This window comes from Grampus griseus (assembly GCF_964374135.1).
Source record: "Grampus griseus genome assembly, chromosome: 9".
Classification (NCBI taxonomy): Eukaryota; Metazoa; Chordata; class Mammalia; order Artiodactyla; family Delphinidae; genus Grampus; species Grampus griseus.
The window spans coordinates 89,184,854-89,207,226 of record NC_139003.1 but is presented as its reverse complement, the minus strand read 5'-3'; the positions used below and the strand labels follow the sequence as shown (position 1 = coordinate 89,207,226).

The 22,373-nt window shown below is 40.0% G+C and overlaps 1 protein-coding gene across 1 annotated transcript in view; it reads right to left on the bottom strand.

The window, feature by feature from the left end:
- The window catches only part of PRKAR2B (protein kinase cAMP-dependent type II regulatory subunit beta), a 110,203-nt gene that overhangs the window by 13,292 nt on the left and 74,538 nt on the right, over positions 1-22,373 (bottom strand). The window contains exons 4-8 of the mRNA XM_082662048.1: positions 21,106-21,189; positions 10,941-11,047; positions 7,339-7,492; positions 2,589-2,690; positions 1,108-1,182 (exon numbers count right to left, since the gene is read on the bottom strand). Of these exons, the coding sequence (XP_082518174.1) occupies positions 1,108-1,182; positions 2,589-2,690; positions 7,339-7,492; positions 10,941-11,047; positions 21,106-21,189 (522 nt within the window). The remainder of the gene's footprint in view (positions 1-1,107; positions 1,183-2,588; positions 2,691-7,338; positions 7,493-10,940; positions 11,048-21,105; positions 21,190-22,373) is intronic.

Genomic DNA, 22,373 nt, shown 5'->3' with positions numbered 1-22,373 from the left:
GGGTAAGCTGGGACAAAGTGAGAGAGTGGCATGGACATATATACACTACCAAACGTAAAATAGATAGCTAGTGGGAAGCAGCCGCATAGCACAGGGAGATCAGCTCGGTGCTTTGTGACCACCCAGAGGGGTGGGATAGGGAGGGTGGAAGGGAGACACAAGAGAGAGGAGATATGGGGTTATATATATAGCCGACTCACTTTGTAATAAAGCAGAAACTAACACACCATTGTAAAGCAATTATACTCCAATAAAGATGTTAAAAAATAATAATATAAAATAAAATAATTACTCTTTTCTCAGCCTCACACACTTTGAATCTTGTTTCACATATATCGAAAGAGACAATATTTCAGATAAAGATTACAATACAGGGTAATATTGTGATACAAAAATTACAGAATTTATTAAAAATCTGTTTAAATCATGCAATCAATGTTTCAAAACTGTAACTAGGAAATAAGGTACTATCGTTGGTATGCTTTATCTGTAAACTTTAACTGTCTTCATAAATCCTACTTCTTGGTAGGTCTGTTCTAACCAAGATACGTATGTATTGCTTCTGGTTCCAATGGGATCTTAGAAAAGCATTAGAGGTTAAAGAGCGTGCTGGCCCTCTTAGTGCCTGTAGCGCCTGGAAGCCAGTACAGTACATGGTGCAGCGTGTTCCCTTCTTGGTTTATTTCATCAGGAAGCAGCCTCAGGAAGTTTTGCCAATGAACCGATTGTGCAAACTTCTACATCTTCCGATGCACATTCTGGGTCCTTATTAATAAATCTCATGGAGTGATTACCATTTGTTTTCCTCTTATAAATGGCATTCTTTATACATGTGACCTTCATGTCAGGTACAAATATAAAATTATGCAGAAATCCATTTGATGATTTAATACATATTCATTAAGAGTTAGTTACAAAAATAAAAATACTCAAAATAGCTTCATGGCTGTAAATTAAACCATTTTTAACAGGTCATTTGATAGAATATTCATTTAACCCATCACTACATACTAATTATAGACACACATGAAAATTTTATCAAGACTTACAGTGTATAAGAGTCTTTTGGAAAATAACCCCAAACTGAATCCATAAAAAGTATTATACCTGAGCAATGATTTGTTCTCCATCGTTGTATACTTTGGTGCCTATCACATCTACCACTTTCAGGCGCTCAGAAACCTATAAAGGAAAAAAAGATAATACCCTTGATAATACTGTATTTGTATTTAATAATATAATTACTCTTGTATTTGATAATATAAATGGGTTTGAACCGTGCAGGTCCACTTATATGCAGATTTTTTTCAATAAATATACAGTGGGCCCTCTGTATCCACAAATGTGGAACCCGAGGGCTAAGGAGGGACCAGTGTGAGGGACTTGAGCATCCGCAGATTTTGGTATCCACCGGGGTGGTCCTGGAACCAATCCCTGTGGAAACACAGGGACAACTATATTAAACAGACTAATCAGGTAGGTAATCGTAACTATTTCAGGGGTTTAAAAATGGTAGCCTATAGGCCAAATAAATTGAGCCGTGTGTGGGTTTGTGTGTGCGCATGTGTGTGTTATATTAACTGCCAGAATTTTAAACAAGTTTTTCATAAAAACTTAAATTTCCAGCTTCTCTTGAAGAATCAGGGCATTCAGCAACAGTCAGCCCTTATTTCCATGCAGCAAAAAATAAACTCTGGTGGACTAGCAGCTGCTTCTTTAGATGGAGCACATGTTTTCAAGTTTACCATTTCTTCTTTTTATGTACCTAGCTCTGAAGGCATTTGAAGTTCCAACCCCTGACCTATTTTTATTTAAAGATATCTACTGCTGGAGAAGATCAGCTGCCCAATATGCGTTCTGAAATGTGGCCCGAATTGCTTGCTACTCGGTGGATACTGACAAGCCAACAAAGAGACATGTTAGCACACTGGTCCATCAACCCCAGGGATTCTGGCTGAGATGCTAGAAGGATGGCATTGCTTTCGCTAAGGTGGGAAAGAGAGGGAAGAAGGTTTGGGATGTGTTAGGTCTGAGATGTCTTTTAGACATCCCAGAAGAAATGTTGACTATGCAGTTAGATAAATGAGCCTAGTGTTCAAGGGCAGGGCCTTGCCCGGTGATGTCAATTTTAAGAAGCATCACCATAATAGACATTTAAAGCCAGGGGATTTGCCAAGTTCACCGTGTGAATAAGTGTAGCCTGAAAAAAGAGAGACCTTAGACTGTCAGTTTTAAGAGGAAAGGAGGAAAGGAATAAAGGAGAGGCCAGTGAGGACATTCTGTATTTAGATGACCTCTTCCTATAAAGGCTCTTGCCTACATTTAGGTGATTAGTTTAAGTCTGCTTTTAGATAGAGACCACACATAAATCTGCTATAGATGCTCCTAGGGGTCTATTACTTGTAAACGACAAAACAAATGCAGTTACAGGCAGTAAAAGAGATACTAAGCTATAAAAACACTGTAATCTTTTCAAATGAAAATATGGATAGATTATTATTCAAAGAAACCTTCTACAGAACTAAGTATTTCTAACAAAACAGAATCTTTTAAAGCAAAATAAAATAAAAGCACAAACATATACTTACTTCCAAAGATTTAAGAAATGGCAGTGACTCAATAAAGCTTTCATACATTTTTCTCTTTTTGGCATTATTTTTTACAATTATCCTCCTGAAGGTTACCCTGTCCTAAAGGCAGAATATCAAATACAAAGATAGTTAAAAGGTAGACTTTATGGAGAAAGAAAGTTTGAAGAAATAGTTTCATTTTATTCCCTGTAAGGAACAAACAATAATTGAAGATTCTGAAATAGAAAATTAACATTACTATCCTTCTAATATGACTCATTTCAGATTTTATTTCTTTAAGCAAAAATATAGAACCATATTCATGTTTTTTAAAGAAAGCAAGTTTACTTTTTATTCAGAACAGAGATCTGACCAACATGTAACTGGCGGGCTACACCCACTAGGTGGCGCTGTCGCACCATTTAAAAAATATACCAGCTCCTTGCTCGTTTTCCACCCCCAGCTTTTTGAGATACAATTGACCTACAGAATATTGTGGAAGTTTAAGGTACACAACATGTTGATTTGATATATATTGTTAAATGATTACCACAGTAGGGTTAGTTAACACCTCTATCACCTCACATAATTACCACTTCTTTTTTGTGGTGACAACGTTTAAGATGTACTCTCTTAGCAGCTTCCAAGTATGTAACACAATATTGTTAACCATAATCATCATTTGTACACTGGATCCTCAGAACTTATTCATTTTATAACTGCACCGCCCCCCACCCCAGGCCCTGGCAACCACCATCCTACTCCGTTTCTATGAGTTCAAACTAGCACTGAGTTCTTTTGCTATAGATAACAGCCCTGGAGTGTTACAATTCGGTGGGACATGACTAGCATTGTTTTTGAGGTATAACTGGCATACGACATTGTATTAGCTTCAGGCATACAACATAATGATTCAACATTTGTATATATTGTGAAATGATCACCACAATAAGTCTAGTTAACATCCGTCACCTCACATAGTTACAGAATTTTTTTTCTTATGATGAAAACTTTTAAGATATACTCACATAGCAACTTTCAAATATACAATACAGTATTATTAACTGTAGTCACCCTGCTGTACATTACATCCCCAGGATGTATTTATAACTGAAAGTTTGTACCTTTTGACTCTCTTCACCCATGACCAGCATTTATATATATAAAAAAAACCAAAAACAGAATAGGAAATCTGAGTGTGCATCCCTTTTAGTAAGTGTTGAGTTATATATTTATTTCAGTTATACACAAAGGCACACACACACATGCACTGGTGGTGACATTTCCTAATGTGTTTCTTGTGGGTTGCGGTAAAAAATACATGAAAACCAGTATTAGAAAATGGTTTTAAATCATGAAAGTACAATGTAAAGAGATGCTGAAAAATTATTGACTTTAGGGTTTCTGTCACCTTTTTAAAAAGGTGCACAGAAAAACTACAACTTTCTTGAGTAGACTCTGATTCCAGTGTTTATCATGCTCATCATTCTAAAATGTCCCTATGTTTATACTACTTAACCTCAAAGATACCACAATGAATTAAGGAACTAGAGAAAACTTTAAAGGTAACGGCTCAAAAAATGGTTTTCCTACAAATTTTATATTTTAAAAATTCCTACAAAAGATTATTTTAGTTCTCAGTTAAGAGCCCCCAGAATTATGTTACTTCGGCATACACTGATAACTATACCAGCTTAATATAAAATAAAATTAATTGGGATATGTTCTTTAATTAATAAATTACTATGCCAACACATTAGGGCTGAATTTAAATGAACTGATACAATGGAGAAAAATACCAGTGAGGATGTAAGTCTCTAGGTAATTAAACATCCTGTTCTCCAATTTAGTTTACTACAATTTTAGAAGGGCTGTAATTTGGACTTGTTGTACTCTTAATCATTTTTTTAAAAAGAGAAAAGATTTCAAGATAATTAGTAAAAATATTGAAATAATTTCCAAGTCTGGTTCTGCATCAGAATCAGCTGTTGTGTTTTCTTAAAAAAAGGTTTATTCTAACATCCCAGACTTTAATGACTCAAAATCTCTGCATATAGGACTCTACAATAATCTGTATTTCGTAAAAGCTCCCCGAGTGATTCAGATAAATAATCAGGTCTGGGAACCAGATGCAAGACCATTTTATGAACAGAGTTTACTGCAAAACAGAGAAGACTAGAAATAGGTTAGCAATTTAGAAATTAACCGTAATGAGCTACACATCTCAGGAAAAATTTTCTATTAGTGGCCCACCTCTTCACACCCACTGTGACATATAAATAAAATCCACAAAGTCCCATTGCAAATGTTTTCATTCTAGTCATTTCAATCAATCATTGCCCCTCTGAATCACCAGCATGGTCTTATAGATCAGTTGATCCCCCAAGGCTAACAGTGACCTAGTCTTATTTACAAACTTAAGACTATTCTACAAAGGACCTTTCTCTTGAGATTTGCTTATCTTTACACCTGCACTTATGTGGCAGAGCTCCAACCTGTTGGTCTTAAAAGCAAAATCTCTTTTCTACTCAGCTTTTGCTGAAAGGGGGCTAGTTAGGCGAGCTGCTAAGAAAGCAGGTTCGAAGTATTAATTGATTATATTATTATCATTTTTTAAAAACACCTACTGCACTTATGCACATCCCCAAGGTGATCATCACAAACTGCCCACTTTCATAAAGCTTGAAACATGTACAGATTACTAAAAAAATCTCTGAAGATGCTTAATCCTACCTGAGAACGTAAGTATCACACGCACTGGGAAATGCTGGGCCTTTGTCCCTAGTTTAAGGTACCTTCCAGGGCTGAGAACTTTCAGTATTCAAAGGGCCAACCCGCTAAGTGTGTGACCTTGTTCCAAGGACCTGCAGGGAGAAGCCTTCCTTACCATGTGATAGTCTGACCCTGGCTGGCAACCCTATCAGGATGATTAAATTTTAAATGATACCTTCCTTAATGCAAGAGATAGAGACCCGAGGTTGTGAGGGCAGGCAAATGCTTCCTAGGGGCCAAGTCCGCTCGCAGCTCGGGTTTGGAGTGTTTATTTTGCTGGCTTTGGGTATTCCAGTCTTTGATAACCCTTAAGACACTTCAGCTCCCTTCTACCTGAAACAATTCCAATTTTGCTTCCACCACTTAAAAAGTGACTCATCACATTTTGAATAAGTAAACAGCAACTGCCTGGGTCTAATAAGAAGAAATGCAAAATATGTCGTTTCTCTGATCAAGAGCTATTTTTATCAGTTGGATCCACGTCGGAGTCAAAGGCTGAGTGGTGACTGAATAATGTGTAACTTCTCTGAAGCTACAGTCCTTGGGAAGGAGATTGTTAGCAAACTTCCTGTTACTTCAACCTCGTCTCCTTCCACAAAAGGATTTGAGAGAAATAACCGAGTAAACGCATGTCAAAACTATAGGATGGGATGTTTTCAACAATTTTAAAAGGAAATACAAGTATTGTCAACACTCCCTTTAAATCAGGGCTGTTTAAAGTGTGTTCTGGGCACCGGCAGCCACTGGTGTCTACTGGGAGCTGGTGAGAAATGCAGAACCACAGGCCTCATCCCAGACCCGGTGAATCTGAATCTGCATTTTAACTGGATTCCCAGGTGATCCCTAAGCACCAGATTAAACACAGTCCAGAATCAGCTTGACTTGGGTCGGCTACTCTGCATCCTAAGATCATCTATGAAAAGAATCTCCCTCCCCCCCAACCCAAATTTTTTTTTTTTTTAATATTTATTTACTTGGCTGTGCCGGGTCTTAGTTGCGGCACATGGGATCTTCGTTGCAGCATGTGGGATCTTTAGTTGCGGCGTGCGGGGGTCTTTAGTTGCAGCATGTGAACTCTTAGTTGTGGCATGCAGCATCTGGTTCCCCGACCAGGGATTGAACCCGGGCCCTCTGCACTGGGAGCATGGAGTCTTGGCCACTGGACTGCCAGGGAAGTCCCACAAATGTCTTTAAACCAACTTTTAAGTCTTGTAGAAACAGCACCATTAAGAAATTTTCTTTAAAAGCCCAGGTCTGAGAGTCCCAACCCTGAGAGTCTGATTAAGTTTGTCTGTGGTAGGGCCTACGTAAGAGAATTTTCTTTTTTAACACCTCCAAGAAATTCTGATGTGCATCCACGTGAGAAGCACAGGCACCACGTATTTTTTCTCCACACGGCCGCTTGGCAATGCAAAGTTGTTACCAATCCATTTACACAGCGCGGAGAGACTCAGTTCATAGTGGTTTCTCAAGCAGGCATGAGAATCACCCAGTGGGCTTGCTCAAATACAGACTGCTGGGTCCCATCGCCAGAGTTTCTGAGTCGACGGGCCTGAATCAGTAAGTGGGGCGTCAATTTGCATTTCTAGCAAGTTCCCAGGTGATAGAGAGGCTACAGGTCAGGGGCCCACACTCTGGGAACCACAGATGATGATATTTACCACAGACAGCTATCTGAAAAAAGAGCACTGAAGCCTTTGTGTGGCTGGTTGGTTTTTAAGAGTGAGTAAAAGAGGAACATTTTGGATCTGAGTGTCTTTCCCACGGCCAGTAGGTTAAACTCCTGACTCAATTTGGGAAAAGAACATGAAGATTTAACTCAGCACAGTCCTAGTGTCCAAGAGTTCAGCATCTAGTAGTTGCTTAATAAATTCCCTGATGACTGATGATGATCCCCAATAAATCTACCTATTAGAACTAAAATACTGTAGCCACCTGGCTTCTGTCATAATGATTTTTACAAATGACATTCAGGTCAAATAAATACTTCACTCACCAAGCCCCACAGAGCACCGGGAGAGGTAGCAGTGATTGTAGCTGCTCTGGGCGTATTGTACATTAAGGCCAGTTCGCCAAAACTCCCACGATTGTCATAGTTGCCAACACACCTTCCAACACCATCACATTTCACGTAGATATCAAATGTTCCTCTGTTGCACATGTGAAAAAGAAGACGTAAAAGTAATTCAAGTAAAATCTCATCACGATGAAACATGAGCCCTGGGAAATACCACCTCATTCTTTTTAAAAAAAAAAATCATTTATTGCTTAGTCTTATTGCTGGGACATCATAACACATTCACCCAGTTAAAATTTAAATGTCTAGAAGGGTGAATAGTGCCCTGGCCCAGCCATTCAGTTTCCTCCCAGATCCGCCACTGCCCCCAGCTTCTTCTACATCCTGGAAGAGGTCTTCACATCGGGGAGAAGCAGGAAGGAGCTGGCTGGGTGCACTGGGAGCCTTCCGCAGGCACAGTAAGGCAACAGGGGTCCTCCCTGAGATGTAGGACACACCCAAGGGTGGCAGCTGAGGATGGGCTCTTAGTTTCCTTTCCCCTCTAATGACAACAAGGAATAAAAGGGCATCAATATGTGAAAAAGACACCACCAGTTCCGGACAAGCAGGAAGAAGAGAGCATCCACGGGACGAGGGTAAGGCCCATCCATGTGTCTGTTGTCTCATCGTCTGGGGCAAATGAGACTAAACAACAAATATTTAAGGTATTGAAATAAATGATAAAAATATAACTAAGACTGCAACCAAATGCAATATGCCAAGACAACCACCTGAAGGAATGTGTGTGAGTCTGCTGACTGCAGTGACCTCTGAGTATAAGAATTGGGGAGGATTCTAGGGACATTCACTGTGTAATTAAAGAGTTTTCGTTTCTAAAATGAATATGTATTACTTTTGAGAGCAGAAGAAAATAATTTTTATAAAGAATATAGCTCTAACAACCTGGTCAGACACTGCTGTACAGTACTTACAGGGTCCTTTATAATCTACAGGAGGGGCCGGCAAGCTGAGGCCCAAGACTGGCTGCCTGCTTCTGTAAATCAAGTTTTATTGGAAAGACAAACACACCGGCGGTTTCTGCATTCTCTGTAGCTGACTTGTGCTATGACAGCAGAGTTGAGTAGCTGCAACATAGACCTCATGGCCCAGAAAGCCTGCAAAATTTACGCTCTGGCTCTTTATACCATCTGGCCCTTCATGTTAGACTGACCCCACAATCTAAAAGTGGTAGAAATTCAGGCTAAATATCTGATCCTGGTCTTCTTATAGTCTTTCTGTGCTTATCTTTTAATTGGGTTTCTTCTTCTAGGCAAGTAAAACAGTCACTGCGCTGCATATTATCCAGACCCTATATTTCTGGAAACTGCATTCTTGTTGTGGAGAACTGGTTTTCCACGTACTGCATCTTATCAGAGAACACGGTTTCAAGGCTTGCTGAAACACCTGGGAGGGCAGACAGGAGAAATTCTTTGGCTTTATTTTGTTGGCTAAACTCTAGCAAAGACAAATCAGGGAGTGCTTTTAAGGTTAAGAAAGGATTATGAATAGTAAAGATACCACAAAAGCAAACACATAAGATATTAGAGACAAAAGATATTCATGAATAAGAATAACTGGTTTTTAATATAATTCACCGCTAGAATGGCTATTTCAGGGATACCCTCCAGAATTTGTTTCATGAATAGTTATTTTTCAAGTACAGATTAATTTTTCTATTTATACTCTTTACACGTTTGCACGAAAACTGTTTTCTATGTTTTCTACTTTGAATAGGATAAAATACACAACAAACGTGTTGACGAGAAGTACAGTGAGCTACTAGTCCAGTTGAAATCTTATCAGTCTAAAAATCTGCTAAAATACCGTGTGCTGCATTTTCATATAGATTTCTCCCCTGAGAACATGAAGCCCTGGGCAGGGCAGAGCCACGAAAAGAGCACACACAGTGGCCAAGAGACCCAGATGCTGGGTCTGCTCCACACTCATCATCTGGGTGACCTTCGCCGACTCGCTTCACTTCTGTGGGCCTGAAAATTGTCATCTGTCGAAAGGGTGACGAGGATCTAACTGAAAAGGGAAGGTGCTATATACAAACGTAAGGCGTTTTTATAGTCAAAATACCTACTAAAAGAAAATTATTCCTGTACTACCTTTGGGGTTCGCATAGACCCCTACAATTCAATACGATTAAACAGCTGAGAGAATTTCTGAGGTGTTTCGTTGATGAAAGCTGTTAATGGTACAAGAATCATGACTTTAATTTACATGTGGGACAATTCTAAAATCATAGAGTCTAGCCCCAGCCCTGGCTAGTGCAGCTCTCCCGGGTCACCACGGACTTAGGGGTGAGGGACTGAGGGACTCAGAGAGCATGTGCTACTGATGCTTGAAAGGTACCACCCACAGAGCCCAGATCAGGGAACAAGTGCTAAGCAGACGGGGGCGGGGGGGGGGATTTTCTGCGGAGCCTCTGAGTAGAACACAACTTGGCCCAGAGAAGCAAATGTAATCTGACAAATCAGGCTGGGAGATGATTTGTGTTCCATGCAAACAGGGCAGGCGTTGGTGGTGGTGGTGGGGTGCTTGGGGAATCCAAACGTCTCATCAACACCTCATCACCATGTTACAGAAGTGCAGAAATGAAGACTCAGTCCAGGCTGCGCACCTTTTACATCTTAGGATTGTTACCTAAGTATTGCTAAAAGCACACTGTTCTTTTTTTTTATGTTATTTTAATTTTTTATAGCTGATTTTAATTTTATTTTTTGATACAGCAGGTTCTTATTAGTTTATACACATCAGAGTGTACATGTCAATCCCAATCTCCCAATTCATCCCCCGCAGCCACCCCGCTTTCCCCGCCTGTTGTCCATACGTTTGTTCTCTACATCTGAAAAGCACACTGCTCTTGGATGAAGTCAAGCACAACTTAAACTTTCTGAAATTAGATTTTCAATATAAATGCAGGCCTTCTCACTTAAATAACTTCTCTACAGAGTTTTTAACAGACAAATATGATAATGCATGAACAATTTCTGGAAAGACACGCAAATTACTCACTCTGCTGATTAGATGCTGCTAAAGCAGTAGGAAGAGAGACTAACCTTTCACCTTAGGCCCCTCTGAAATACCTGAATCTTTTAAACCATTAGCATGTTTTACTTCATTAAGTAATAACACAAGAAACTTTTTAGAAAACATAATAACAGATTGAGTTATATGGAGTCAATATCCCAGATGTTGTATTATGCTGCTATTCTCACAGTAACAGCCACCTCTAACTCTGTAACAGGCATCACTACCTCTCCATCAGAAGTTAACAAATGAGGAGGCTCCCCGTAAATGACAGATTTCTAGATTAACCAAAAGTCACCAGTCTTCCATGCACTATGTCTCTTTCCATGATGTAGCACGGTTTCACTGCATGGGTTCACTGTAGGTGTGTAGGGCCAGTTACACAGGAATAAGGGTAAGGAGGGAAGAGCAATTGTCGTACATTAATCTGTCAGGCGTTACAATAGCCACTGAGATTTCCACAAAAGGTTCATTACCTTTCAGCAGTGAAGTTACACAAAACTTACCTATCGATTACATAAAAGTTGTCGCCATCATCACCTTGATCAATTACATGTTCCCCTTCTTTGACCAATTTTTCAAACATGGCATCTAATACTTGAGACATCTGCTCCTATTTTTCAAAAAAGAAAAGACAATCTTGGTTTATCTAGAACATGTTTAGCTTTATATTTAAAGAACCATAATTAGCTTATACTTCTGTGAACAAGCTCAAAGAAATGGAAATATCATCACTGCCATTAAGTCTTGTCAAAAAAAAAATACACAGAGGGCTTCCCTGGTGGCGCAGTGGTTGAGAGTCCGCCTGCCGATGCAGGGGACGCGGGTTCGTGCCCCAGTCCGGGAGGATCCCACATGCCGCGGAACGGCTGGGCCCGTGGGCCGTGGCCACGGAGCCTGCGCGTCCGGAGCCTGTGCTCCGCAACGGGAGAGGCCCCAACCATGAGAGGCCCGCGTACGGCAAAAAAAAAAAAAAAAAAAAAAAAAAAACACAGAATAGTCCTCCTCACCACATACAAACCAGATGATTATATATTTACTCTCATATTCAGTACCTGAATAAAAGTAATTATAATTAGTCTATTTCAGAATATTTGCAACTATCACTACTTTAATATGAAAAATTAACCACCAAGCCATCATATACCTTGTGAAATATAACCTTAGCAACTAAAATGATCAAGTTAATAAAGAACTACTGCAAATGTCTTTTAAAGATACCTAAACTTTTAAAAAACTTCCCTATTTCAGTCATCACTAAAATTTATATAGAGATTACCTAAATATTTAGTGAATTTAAATCCTGACTCCAATCCTTCTTGGTTTAGCACTAAAAACAAAATAGAAACCAAACCAACAAAAGCAAAACCGAAAAAGATTGTAGCCAATATTCCACCACTATCTTTTGTCACTAAGGTTCTCTTCAAGAAGCAACCATATACCACCCTAGGACAGATTTATTAAAACTGAAGCCAGAAACATCAAACCTATCAGTCAACAACTATTTAAAAATTTTTATTCTGCTAAAGTGTGCTTGTCAAGGCTTAAGGATAAACCTTACCTAGTGAGAATAAACTAGGAGGCAAAAGAAATCTTTCCTCAGAACAAATACAGGAACAATTCAAAAACGTCTGAATAGTTAAAAACAAATGGATATGGAGAAACAGTATGGTGCACAGTAACAGGAAAGTCAGAAGTCATAAGAAGGCTTCAAGTAACTCCCAGGCCAAAATCAATTAGTATTATAAACAAATTAAGGAGCTGAAGACAGATTAGAGGGTGAAAAAGATGCAAGTAGAAAACACAGGTTGAAGAAACAAAATATTCTGGATCAGAGCATGAACAGACCATGTGTGATTCTCTTCTTTTTGAGACGCCATTAACATTTCACAGAGACTATCAAGGTACGACTCCACAACCATGAGAATGGGAAGGGGAAACTGGAGGAGAGGTTTCTAGAGCAAAGGGAAGTTAAATGGGGGCAGAGAGAGCATGCAGCCCAGAGAAGGGCAGGTGGGCCTGCAGTGCGGAGGGACTGACCACCTATCAGAGCTCCAGAGGCTCCAGACTGGGAAACACCCGGTCCGGTCAGAACGGGACTGAGACACAGCTGAAACAGGTAGACCGATTCAAAATCCTCCACGATCCGTTGATACCTTCCTTCCAAATGCCTCAACCCTGAACACAGAACACCTGGCAACCAAATATTAACCCCAATTCTTCCCAGACAAAAAATCAGAGTCAGGTTCTTGGGAGAAACTAAATAAATAAGAGAGAACTAGAACAGCTCCTGTGAAGATTGGTGCCCTGGAACAAGGACCTTCACTTGCTGGGATGAGGGGTTCCCCCATGTTAACAGCTGGCCCCCGTCACTCAACCAGCAGGACACTGGTGGACAGCCCTGGCATGCTTACTCAGGGCTCCACATCAGCTTTCCGTGGCCCCTCTGGGAGCCTACAAGACTAAGATAAACAGCAGTGTGACACCAAATGAGCTAGAAAATTCAACAACAGTGATGAGCTTTCAGCAAGTTCTACTTTGTATACCCAGAGATGTTCACACAATGTTATATCCATGAGATGAAAAACAGGCTATTTAGAAAAAGAGCCAATCAGAGAAAAATGGGTAAGTTGAAAACTGAAAACATGATTACCACATTCTTTTCTGCCTTTTAAATATTTGATTTTTGAGAGCAGTTTTAGGTTCACAGCAAAATGGAGCGAAAAGCATAAAGAGTTCCATAAACCGCCTGCCTCCACCCAGCCTCTCCCCTACTGTCAACATCCCCACCAGCAGGTACATTTATTACAAGTGATGAACCTACACCGCCATCATTATCACACAAAGTCCACAGCTGACATCTGGGTTCACTCTTGGTGCGGTGCTGTACACCTGGTGCGTTTTGACAAATGTGTGACATGTACCCCCCATTACAGAATTTTCTCGTAAAAGAACTAAGAAGGTAAATTAAAATAAAAACTTCAAAGAAAGGCGACAGATGAAAAGACAGAAGCTCCAGACAAAGTGATATTAGAGATAACAAAGGGGAGAAAATCATCAAAGAAATACGCAATGAATTTTCCAGAACCACAGGATGTAAGTTTTCAGACTGAAAGGGCTCACTCAAGGGCCCGGCACAATCAAGGACCAGAACCTCCACACACACACGACAGTGTGGTTTTAGAACATCAAAGATACAGATCTGACCTGCAAAGCTTCCAGAAAAGGGGGAAGGGGCTCTTAAAAACATAAAAAGATGTTCAACTTCTTTCAAAATAAAGAGGAATGCAAATCAAAATTGAAAGGAGATACCCTTTTTCACCTGCCAGATTCAGAAACATAAAAATGTTAGACTAACACACTGGTGGAGATGGTGTGGGAAGGAGGGTTCCTCCGGCAGACGGCTGATGGGAACGGGTCTCAGAGGGCGCACTGTCAACAGTCGGTATCATTTCAAACACGCTACCCGTCACCTCACTATTCCTTGTCTAGGAAGTTATTCTATAACACATTTGTGAAATGACATGTGCATGGGCATTTTTCACTGCAAAATGTGCATTGTAATAGCAAAGAATTGAAAACTCAAGTTTATCTACAGGTCTCTGGATAAATAAGTCTGATACATCCATGCATTGGAAAGCTATGCAGCTATTAAAAAAAAAAAGTATGGATTTTGAGACCCCTATCTTTTACTGGAGTTGCTGACAAGCACGAGAACACTCAAAGAAGGGCAATCAGGAAATCTGAAACCCTGATGTAGGAGGAACTTCAGCGAACACATGCTATGTGCAGCCACAATGATGTCGTCGGTGATTCCAGAGGCCAGGACTGGGACTGCTGGGTGGAAGTTTCTGGAGATTTTGGAACAATGTTAAGACCTGTCTAAGAAGGACAGCTCTCTAGCAGTGACAGGGCAAAGAGATGAGCTCCCTGTTCCTGTCAAGACAGGCTCACCACCTTCCACATGCTGTCAAAAGGGCTCAGTGGTTTTCAAACTGTTTTCTGGAAGCCAGGGATTTTGAGGAGGTGCTTCAGTGATCGATTCTGTAAACAGCTGATTTTTTTAAACCATTTTTTAGGATTGAAGTACAGTTAATTTACAATGTTGTGTTAGTTTCAGGTGTACAGCAAACTGATACACTTATACACATACATTTCAGATTTTTTTCCCCTTATAGGTAATTACAAGATATTGAATATAGTTCCCTGTGGTATATAGTAGGTCCTTGTTGATTATCTATTTTATATATAGTAGTGTGTATATGTTAATCCCAAACTCATCCTTAAAGTGTGTTCTAACCACTAAATATTAAAACTAAAGTAAATCAACATGTTCGGATGGATTACATATACATTTTTTATGAAGTAAAATTTCATGTCACATTAAAATTAACCATTTTAAAGTGGACTAGTGGCCACAAAGTTGTGCAACCACCACCTGTACCTACTTTCAAAACGTTTCCGCAAAAGGAAACCGTGCGCCCGTTAAGCAGTCATTCCCCATTCTCCCCCCCACTAGGCCCTGGCAGCCACCAATGTGTTTTCTGTCTCTGTGCATTTACCTATTCTGGATATTTCATATAATGGAATCACACAATACATGATCTTTTGTGTCTGGCTTACTTCACTCATTATAATGTTTTCAAGGTTCACCTATGTTATAGCATATATCATACTTCATTCCTTTTTACGGATGAATAATATTCCACTATATATATATACGAACACACACCACAACTTACTTACCCATTCACCTGTCGATGGACACTTGGGTTCTTTCCACCTTTTGGCTATTGTGAATAGCGCGACTATGAACATTCATATACAAGTATTTATTGGCACACCTGTTTCAATTCTTTTGGACCTACACCTGGGAGTGAAATTGCTGAGTCATATGGTAATTCTATGTTTAACTTTTTGAGAAACGGCCAGGCTGTTTTCCACAGTGCTTGGGCCATTTTACTTTACCACCAGCGATGTACCAGGTTCCGATTTCTCCACATCCTTGCCAACACCTGTTATTTTCCTTTTTAAAAAAACGATACCCATCCTAGTGGGGGTGAAGTGGTATTTCACTGTGGTTCTGACTTGTATTTCCCTAGTGACTAACCATGCTGAGAATCTTTTCATGGGCTTATTGGTTATCTGTATATCTTCTCTAGAGAAATGTCTATTATTCAAGAACTCTGCACATTTTAAAGTTGGGTTGTCTGTCCTTTTGTGGTTGAGTTCTAAGTGTTCTTTCTATATTCTGAATACGAGGCCCTTCTATAAAGCTCTTCTAAGAGTTTTATAGTTTTACAGCTTACATTTAGGTCTTTGATCCATTTTGAGTTAATTCTTGTACTTGGTGTGAAGTAGGAGTCCAACCTTGTTCTTTTGTGTGTGGATACCCAGTTGTCCCAGCACCATTTATTGAAAAGACTATTCTTTCCCCAGTGAATGATCTTGGCATTTTTGTTGAAATCAAATGGCCATAGATGTATGGGTTTGTTTCTCGACTCTCAACGCTATTCCATTGTTCTGTATGTCTATCCCTATGCCAGTAACACACTGGTTTTTTTTTTTTTTTTGGCGGTGCGTGGCCCTCTCACTGCTGTGGCCTCTCCCGTGGCAGAGCACAGGCTCCGGACGCGCAGGCTCAGTGGCCATGGCTCACGGGCCCAGCCGCTCCGCGGCACGTGGTATCTTCCCGGACTGGGGCTTTAACCCGTGTCCCCTGCATCGGCAGGCGGACTCTTAACCACTGCGCCACCAGGGAAGTCCAACACACTGCTTTGATTACTGCAGCTTTGAGGTATAAGTTTTGACATTGGCAAGTGTGAGTCCTTCAACTTTGTTCTTCTTTTTCAATATTATTTGGGATGCCTCTTCTTGTATATACAATATTAATACATTAGACAACAGCAAAACGCAATGTGTTTTCATGGTTTAGCTTTATAATACATAAATGCTACCAATTTAAACTTTTATAAAAATAAATACTGATAAAAATAATTTTAAGAAAGAATATGAAAACGCTATAAATACAGAATACCTGTTAGAAAAAAAAAAAGAACTGGGTAAGAACTCTACGTGTAGAGTTTGCTGCCACCGAAATTTTAAAAAGAATATACTTGTATATACATAGAGTAACCCTAGAAAAATATGCACGATAGTGCTAAAAGAACTTGGCTCCTGAGAAACTGGATTGCTGGGAGACAGGGATGGAAGGGAGATCTCCTTTCACTGACTACTCTTTTGTTCCTTTTGAATTTTTGTAAATTCTATATGCATACTGATTTAAATTTTTTAATTAATTGAAAAACCAAACTCTCCATTTAAACAGAGAATATAACATTACATCTTCATGTGGGTAAGAAAAACTTTGGGAAGAAAGATGGTGATGGGTTTGCAGGACGTGGCTTTCATCCCCTCCCTGGATTCCCGTGTAAGCTCTGGCACCTATGTGTGAAACAGCAGCCAGGGCTGAAGACGAAGCCAACGGGGGGCAGTAAGACAGTGCCTTCTCGATGTGCTGCTAATTGGGAGTTCATCAACCCAGGCGACATACGGTCACCTATTAAAATTATGAAGTTTGATTAAATGGTTTACTAACATTTTATTTTGCTTATTATTTATATTTCAACTCGTTTAGAGCAGATGGAGGGGGACGATCGGCTTTATTGATTAGCTAGGTCTAGCCCTGAATGTCAAGTGGAGAAAAAAGATGAAATATAGCGCTATAGTAAATTTTTTTTTTGTTATCTTGGAATTAGCTGCCTTTTAAAACGTTATCACGCTTAAGAATTTGTACATGGATAAATGAAAAAGTAATCCCTGATAAAATACAGAACATCTATTTCTTTTAGAACTTCTCTATGTGACAGGTGTCTCTTCTAGTCAATCAAAATGTAATTTCCCCATAATTATGCACAGAGTGAAAAGAACGTAGGAAATATTCAATATGCAGAGGCTTATCTCGGTGACTGACAGCTACTGTAGGAAATCCACATCTTATTCGCCTACAGAATGTAAATTAGAGACTGAGCTCGGTAAAAGGGCTTTGACTCCCTTAAAAAATAACAATTTACTCTCCATTAATCAAAGAGCCTATCATATAGCATAAGAAGATTATTTCAGTTTGCCTAAAATTAGAAATATTTCAGAAGAAAAATGGCCTGCTGAGTCGAGCATTAAAATATTCATGAAAAGAATATCTTCAAAGAGGTTAATAATTATAAATGCTGTGCTCAGTGTATGAATATACAGAACTCTAAGGAAAACTGTTCTGAGGTCTAGGAGGTGCTAGATTTTCAAGCTAAACAACGCCTTGAGGAAAGTCAAGTGAGATAGTGGATGCAAAGCCAAGACTGTTCTTCTTGCCGGTTAGTAATTACGGCTTCCCCTTCCTCCTTCCAAGTTTTTCCATTTCAGGAAACGGTACCACCTCCGCTGCCAGACACTGCGGGTCATCCGAGACTATTTCTGTCAGGTCTCGATTCATTCAGTCAGCAGGTACCAACTTCTGCTCGTCCTGAGTATTTTATGAAACCATCCCTTCCCCCCTTCTCCTTAGTTGGGCGCGTTTCTTCTCCCTGGACCGCAGCACGGCTCTTTCCTGGATCCATCTCCTGGCACGGAGGGCAGTGCGGTCTCCTCACTGCGCTCCTTTCCTTTGTTCCTGACCTATCCGTCTCTCGCCTTTAACTCCACGCCCTACCCTGCCACCACAGTGACCTCAGACACACCTGACTGTTACTTTCTCTGCTTAAAATGCTACTGTCTATAGTATGTGTCCACTGCCACGGTGCTCCTTCCTGACACGGCGCGCACGTCTGAGCCCCGCCACTGGATGTCTTTCACTTTAGACTCCAGCGTTAACGCGCTCTGTGCTTTTCGTTCAACTTGCGATTTCCAACTCATTTTCTGAGGCTCGTCTCAGGTGGCCTCTCCAGCTTCCTGGATCCTCACGTGGGGCTGAGAGACCCTCATCCTCTCATAGCGCCCTGACCGTATTACAGCATTTATCATGTTTTACCAAATTGCTTTGTATGTGTATTTGAATCCCTCACTAAATGATAAGTTCCAAGAGCACAAGAACCATGTCTAAGTATTTTTGTGGCATCCTACGCCTTCATACAGGCCTTGGAACACAGTGGTTGGTCAAGGAATTGACCTGAAAGGAGCTGCTATATGATAGGCAGATTATATAAGTGGAATATATAATTCAATTTAAATGCATTTGGGTTATGACAAAAAATGTATACAATAAAAAACTAGAAAGCTGCTTAAAATATGAACTTAACTTAAAATCTTCAATCTGCTATGTTTGGGGAAAAATTTCTTATTCCAGGTGGTTATTTGCTGAGAAGAGTTAATTGTTACTTATTTATATTTTGTATCATTCTTAGAAGGATTTAAGATAGTAGGGAAATAAATCAAGATGGTATGAGCTCAAATTCAAAAAAGGTCTTTTGTAAACAACTATGTAAATATATTTACTTCCTCCCTATAAAACATTCAATAATGGTAACTTATGAACTTTGTAATTCCATCAACGGGCTTTTTCTTTTTTGTCCCTATGAACTGTGACCTTTAAAATATATATATTGAAGACCTTCATCAGAGCAGCGAAATCTAAAAAAAGGCTTAAAAAACACCTATGTTTATAAAAATAACCATTTTAGTTAAAGATGCTCCCTGCCAGAATATACCAGGAAAAGGTTTTTTTTTATTATTTTAAATGCAACCAAAATTTTCACAATGCTTTAAAAGAGTTAAAGTTGAAATGGAAGAAAAATCAATTTAATTTAGAGGATGGAATAGAATAGGCAGCATGCCAGGAAATTATAACTGGCAGTGATTTCACTCATGCCTGTTCATCACTCAGTGTTTGACTCCACAGTATCACTGTTCGGTCACTGCTGAAGCATTAAAATACTGGTTGAATTGAATAGGGAAGCATGCAAACAAAATACCATACGATAGTACCAAAACACTGACCTCGAACATTTTCACATTGGGCTCTGGTCCTTCCTACTCAAAGTATGGTTGTGGGCTGACAGCGTTGCCATCACCTGGGACCTTGTGAGAAATGCAGACTCTCAGGCTCCACTACTGATCTACTCAACCAGAATCTGCATTTTTAACAAGATCCTCTGATGATATATAGGCATATTAAAGCTTGAGAAGCCCTGTTTTTGGTGACCCTGAAATTCTCCCATGCAAAGCTCTGGCCTGAAAATACAGAACGTTCTTGGCTGAAGCCTACCCCTAAGGATAAAACTAAGGATTGATTTCACAGCTGTCTTCCGTGTGTATCTGAAGCAAAAGAATTAAATACTTAGTTTAGTTCCAATAGCGAAATTATCATCTTATACACACACATAAAGTTGTATCTTTCCACTAATAATTATTTGGTCTCATTCTGGTGGGAGATCATTAGAGATCATAGTTTCATGCCCTTTATTTCACAGAAATAAATCTGAGATTTATTTGGAAGCCCATCAAAATTTCACAAGTTCCTTTTAGTCACTTATTCTACTATTTAATACTACCAGGAAGATTTTCCATTCATTAATGAAATTCCTAAATTTTCTATCTTAATCCCATTTCTTATTCTTCCATTATGAGAGAGAACCACCAGCAACCCTTTCTTTAGAGCTCCTAGTTTTGCAGACTTGGTGGTAACTCTAGAGGACGTGGATCAAAGTGGACAAAACTTGTGTTATGTGGCCCTAAAACAAAATCTCCAAAGTCACACAATATAATATGTGATCCTGGAGGACATAACATTAGCATAAATGGTATTAGAAACAAAAGAGCTTTTAAAAATAATTTCAGGGTATAATATAACCCAGCATAGAAGACACTGTATAAAGTAGTACTTTCCTCTTCAAAAAAATGGCCTTTTTAAAAAGACCTCATCTTAAAAGAGTGGGTCTTGATTAATGCGTTCTTCTCTAGGGCGTCAATCCGAAAACTATTAAGATGTTGAGTTTGACCGAAGAAAGAATCGAGGTAATTTACCAAAGTTGACTCAGGTTTCACATGGGGAACATGGCAGCAGGGGCTCTTTCCCAAATGACCACATAGCAGTGAATAAGCATAATCCATGATGAAGGAAGCAGAGCATTTAGGTCAGGGTGAAGGGCAAAGTCTGAACAGTACGGTCACTCTAGAAATACACCCCAAACTAAAGACTAGAGATTTCAAAATCTTTACAAAGAAAAAAAAATCCCTCTACCTTTAAAGCCAAGTAAAACTTTACTTTAAAAATATGTATAATATGAAAGTCATACATTAAAATAATGACTATTACTGACTGGTGAAAGAGGCATTCCCCCATGGGCCCTGCACATCCCTACGTGTTCCTGTTGAGTGGGCAAAGAATGCAAAGTCTTAACCTCTCTTCACCTGGGCCACTTCTCAGGGCTGTGTTTGCAGCAAGTAACCTTGAGGGATGAGAAGCCTTCCGCCGAGAAACAGGCGCTCACTCCTTGCTATGACAGCAGTGACCTCCCCAGCTCCTAGAACACAACCCACTTCCTGTGTAGACATCTGCAGTGGGGCCTTTACATCGCCCTGGGTGATGTTAGCTTGTAAAGAGGGTGAAATCCAAGATCCTGCACGGTTCTCCACACGGACACTGAAAAAAAAACCGTTGCTACTATTGAGATTTTATCTTACCGGATCCAGGTTCTTAAACAGCAGGATGTCTTTGCAAGCTTCTTGCAATCGATTTCTTTGATCGTCAGTTTTGGGATGTATAATCTAAAAGGACACCAAATTAACAATTAGTCTACTCACCTTGCTCTTAAGGGATAAAATTTCCTAGCAGGATATTAGAATGAAGAACGGTTGGTGCTGAGGTTCACTTTAGGTGACTAGACATTAACTACCAGCCTGCTAAACAGGGGAGAGTAATACAGTTCGTCTCAGGGAGGTGGTGTACATTCATCAATACAGTACTTGAAAGTTTTTCAAAGGAGTGTTTCCCCCAGGTTAGCAAGTTCATTCTGTGAGGGTCTGCATTGGCTAATCACTAAAGACACCAAGGCTCCAGCCAGCGGGAACATACAAAAGGACAACATGTTGTAACAGCTATGTTGAAAATCTACACACTGCCTTTATTCTGCTTAATACTCTTTAATACTGTTTCATACTCTTTACCATTGAACTTAATACTCTTTCAGGATGTAGCTCTTTCCCTCAAGACTTGATAAAGTCTCTAGAAGTGAGTAAATTCTTACCTGTATATTGCCTTAGATGTTAAATACATTTTTATGCACAATGTATATAAAATAACCACGCCCACGGAGATTGCTTTTCCACAGGGAGCAAGCAATCACGCGCTGTCACACCAAGGAGACTACGGATCTGAGGGAGAATGAATCCAACAGTCCTGGTGAGCTCATCTGAGAACGAGTTCAAAGAAAAGCAGTGTACTATTTGCTCAGAAACTTTCATTCCTGAGGGTAAAGGCCAACAGAACGCCTTCTGTAAGTGCGGCCGGCCAACTCTCTTGAGTCCCTTCCGACCAGCAGAAGGCTCACGGACTTGGCCCCGAAGGCCCATTCTTCTGCGAACGCGGGTACTGTGTAACTGTAAGATGAGTCTGCGAGGCAAGAGATGGTCCTAAAAGCAGAAGACATCGAGTTGGTCTCCTGGAGACCCATACACCACCTTTTCCTATCCTAACGTTGACACACAGAGTGACTGGAAGAGATGCTGAAGAGCAGGAGCCCCACCATCACAGCAACCAGGATCAGGCGGCGGTGAGCTCTGTGCCCGTGAATGCATCAAAACGCGCGACGGGAAAGTAAAATCGGCATTTCAAACCCATCTCACATGGCTAAAAATCAGAGGCCCAAGAACAACTGAGGAAATGTACAGTGTATGTGTACTACTTATGTGTGTACTGCTTATATACTATACACACACAAAAAGCAGTATAC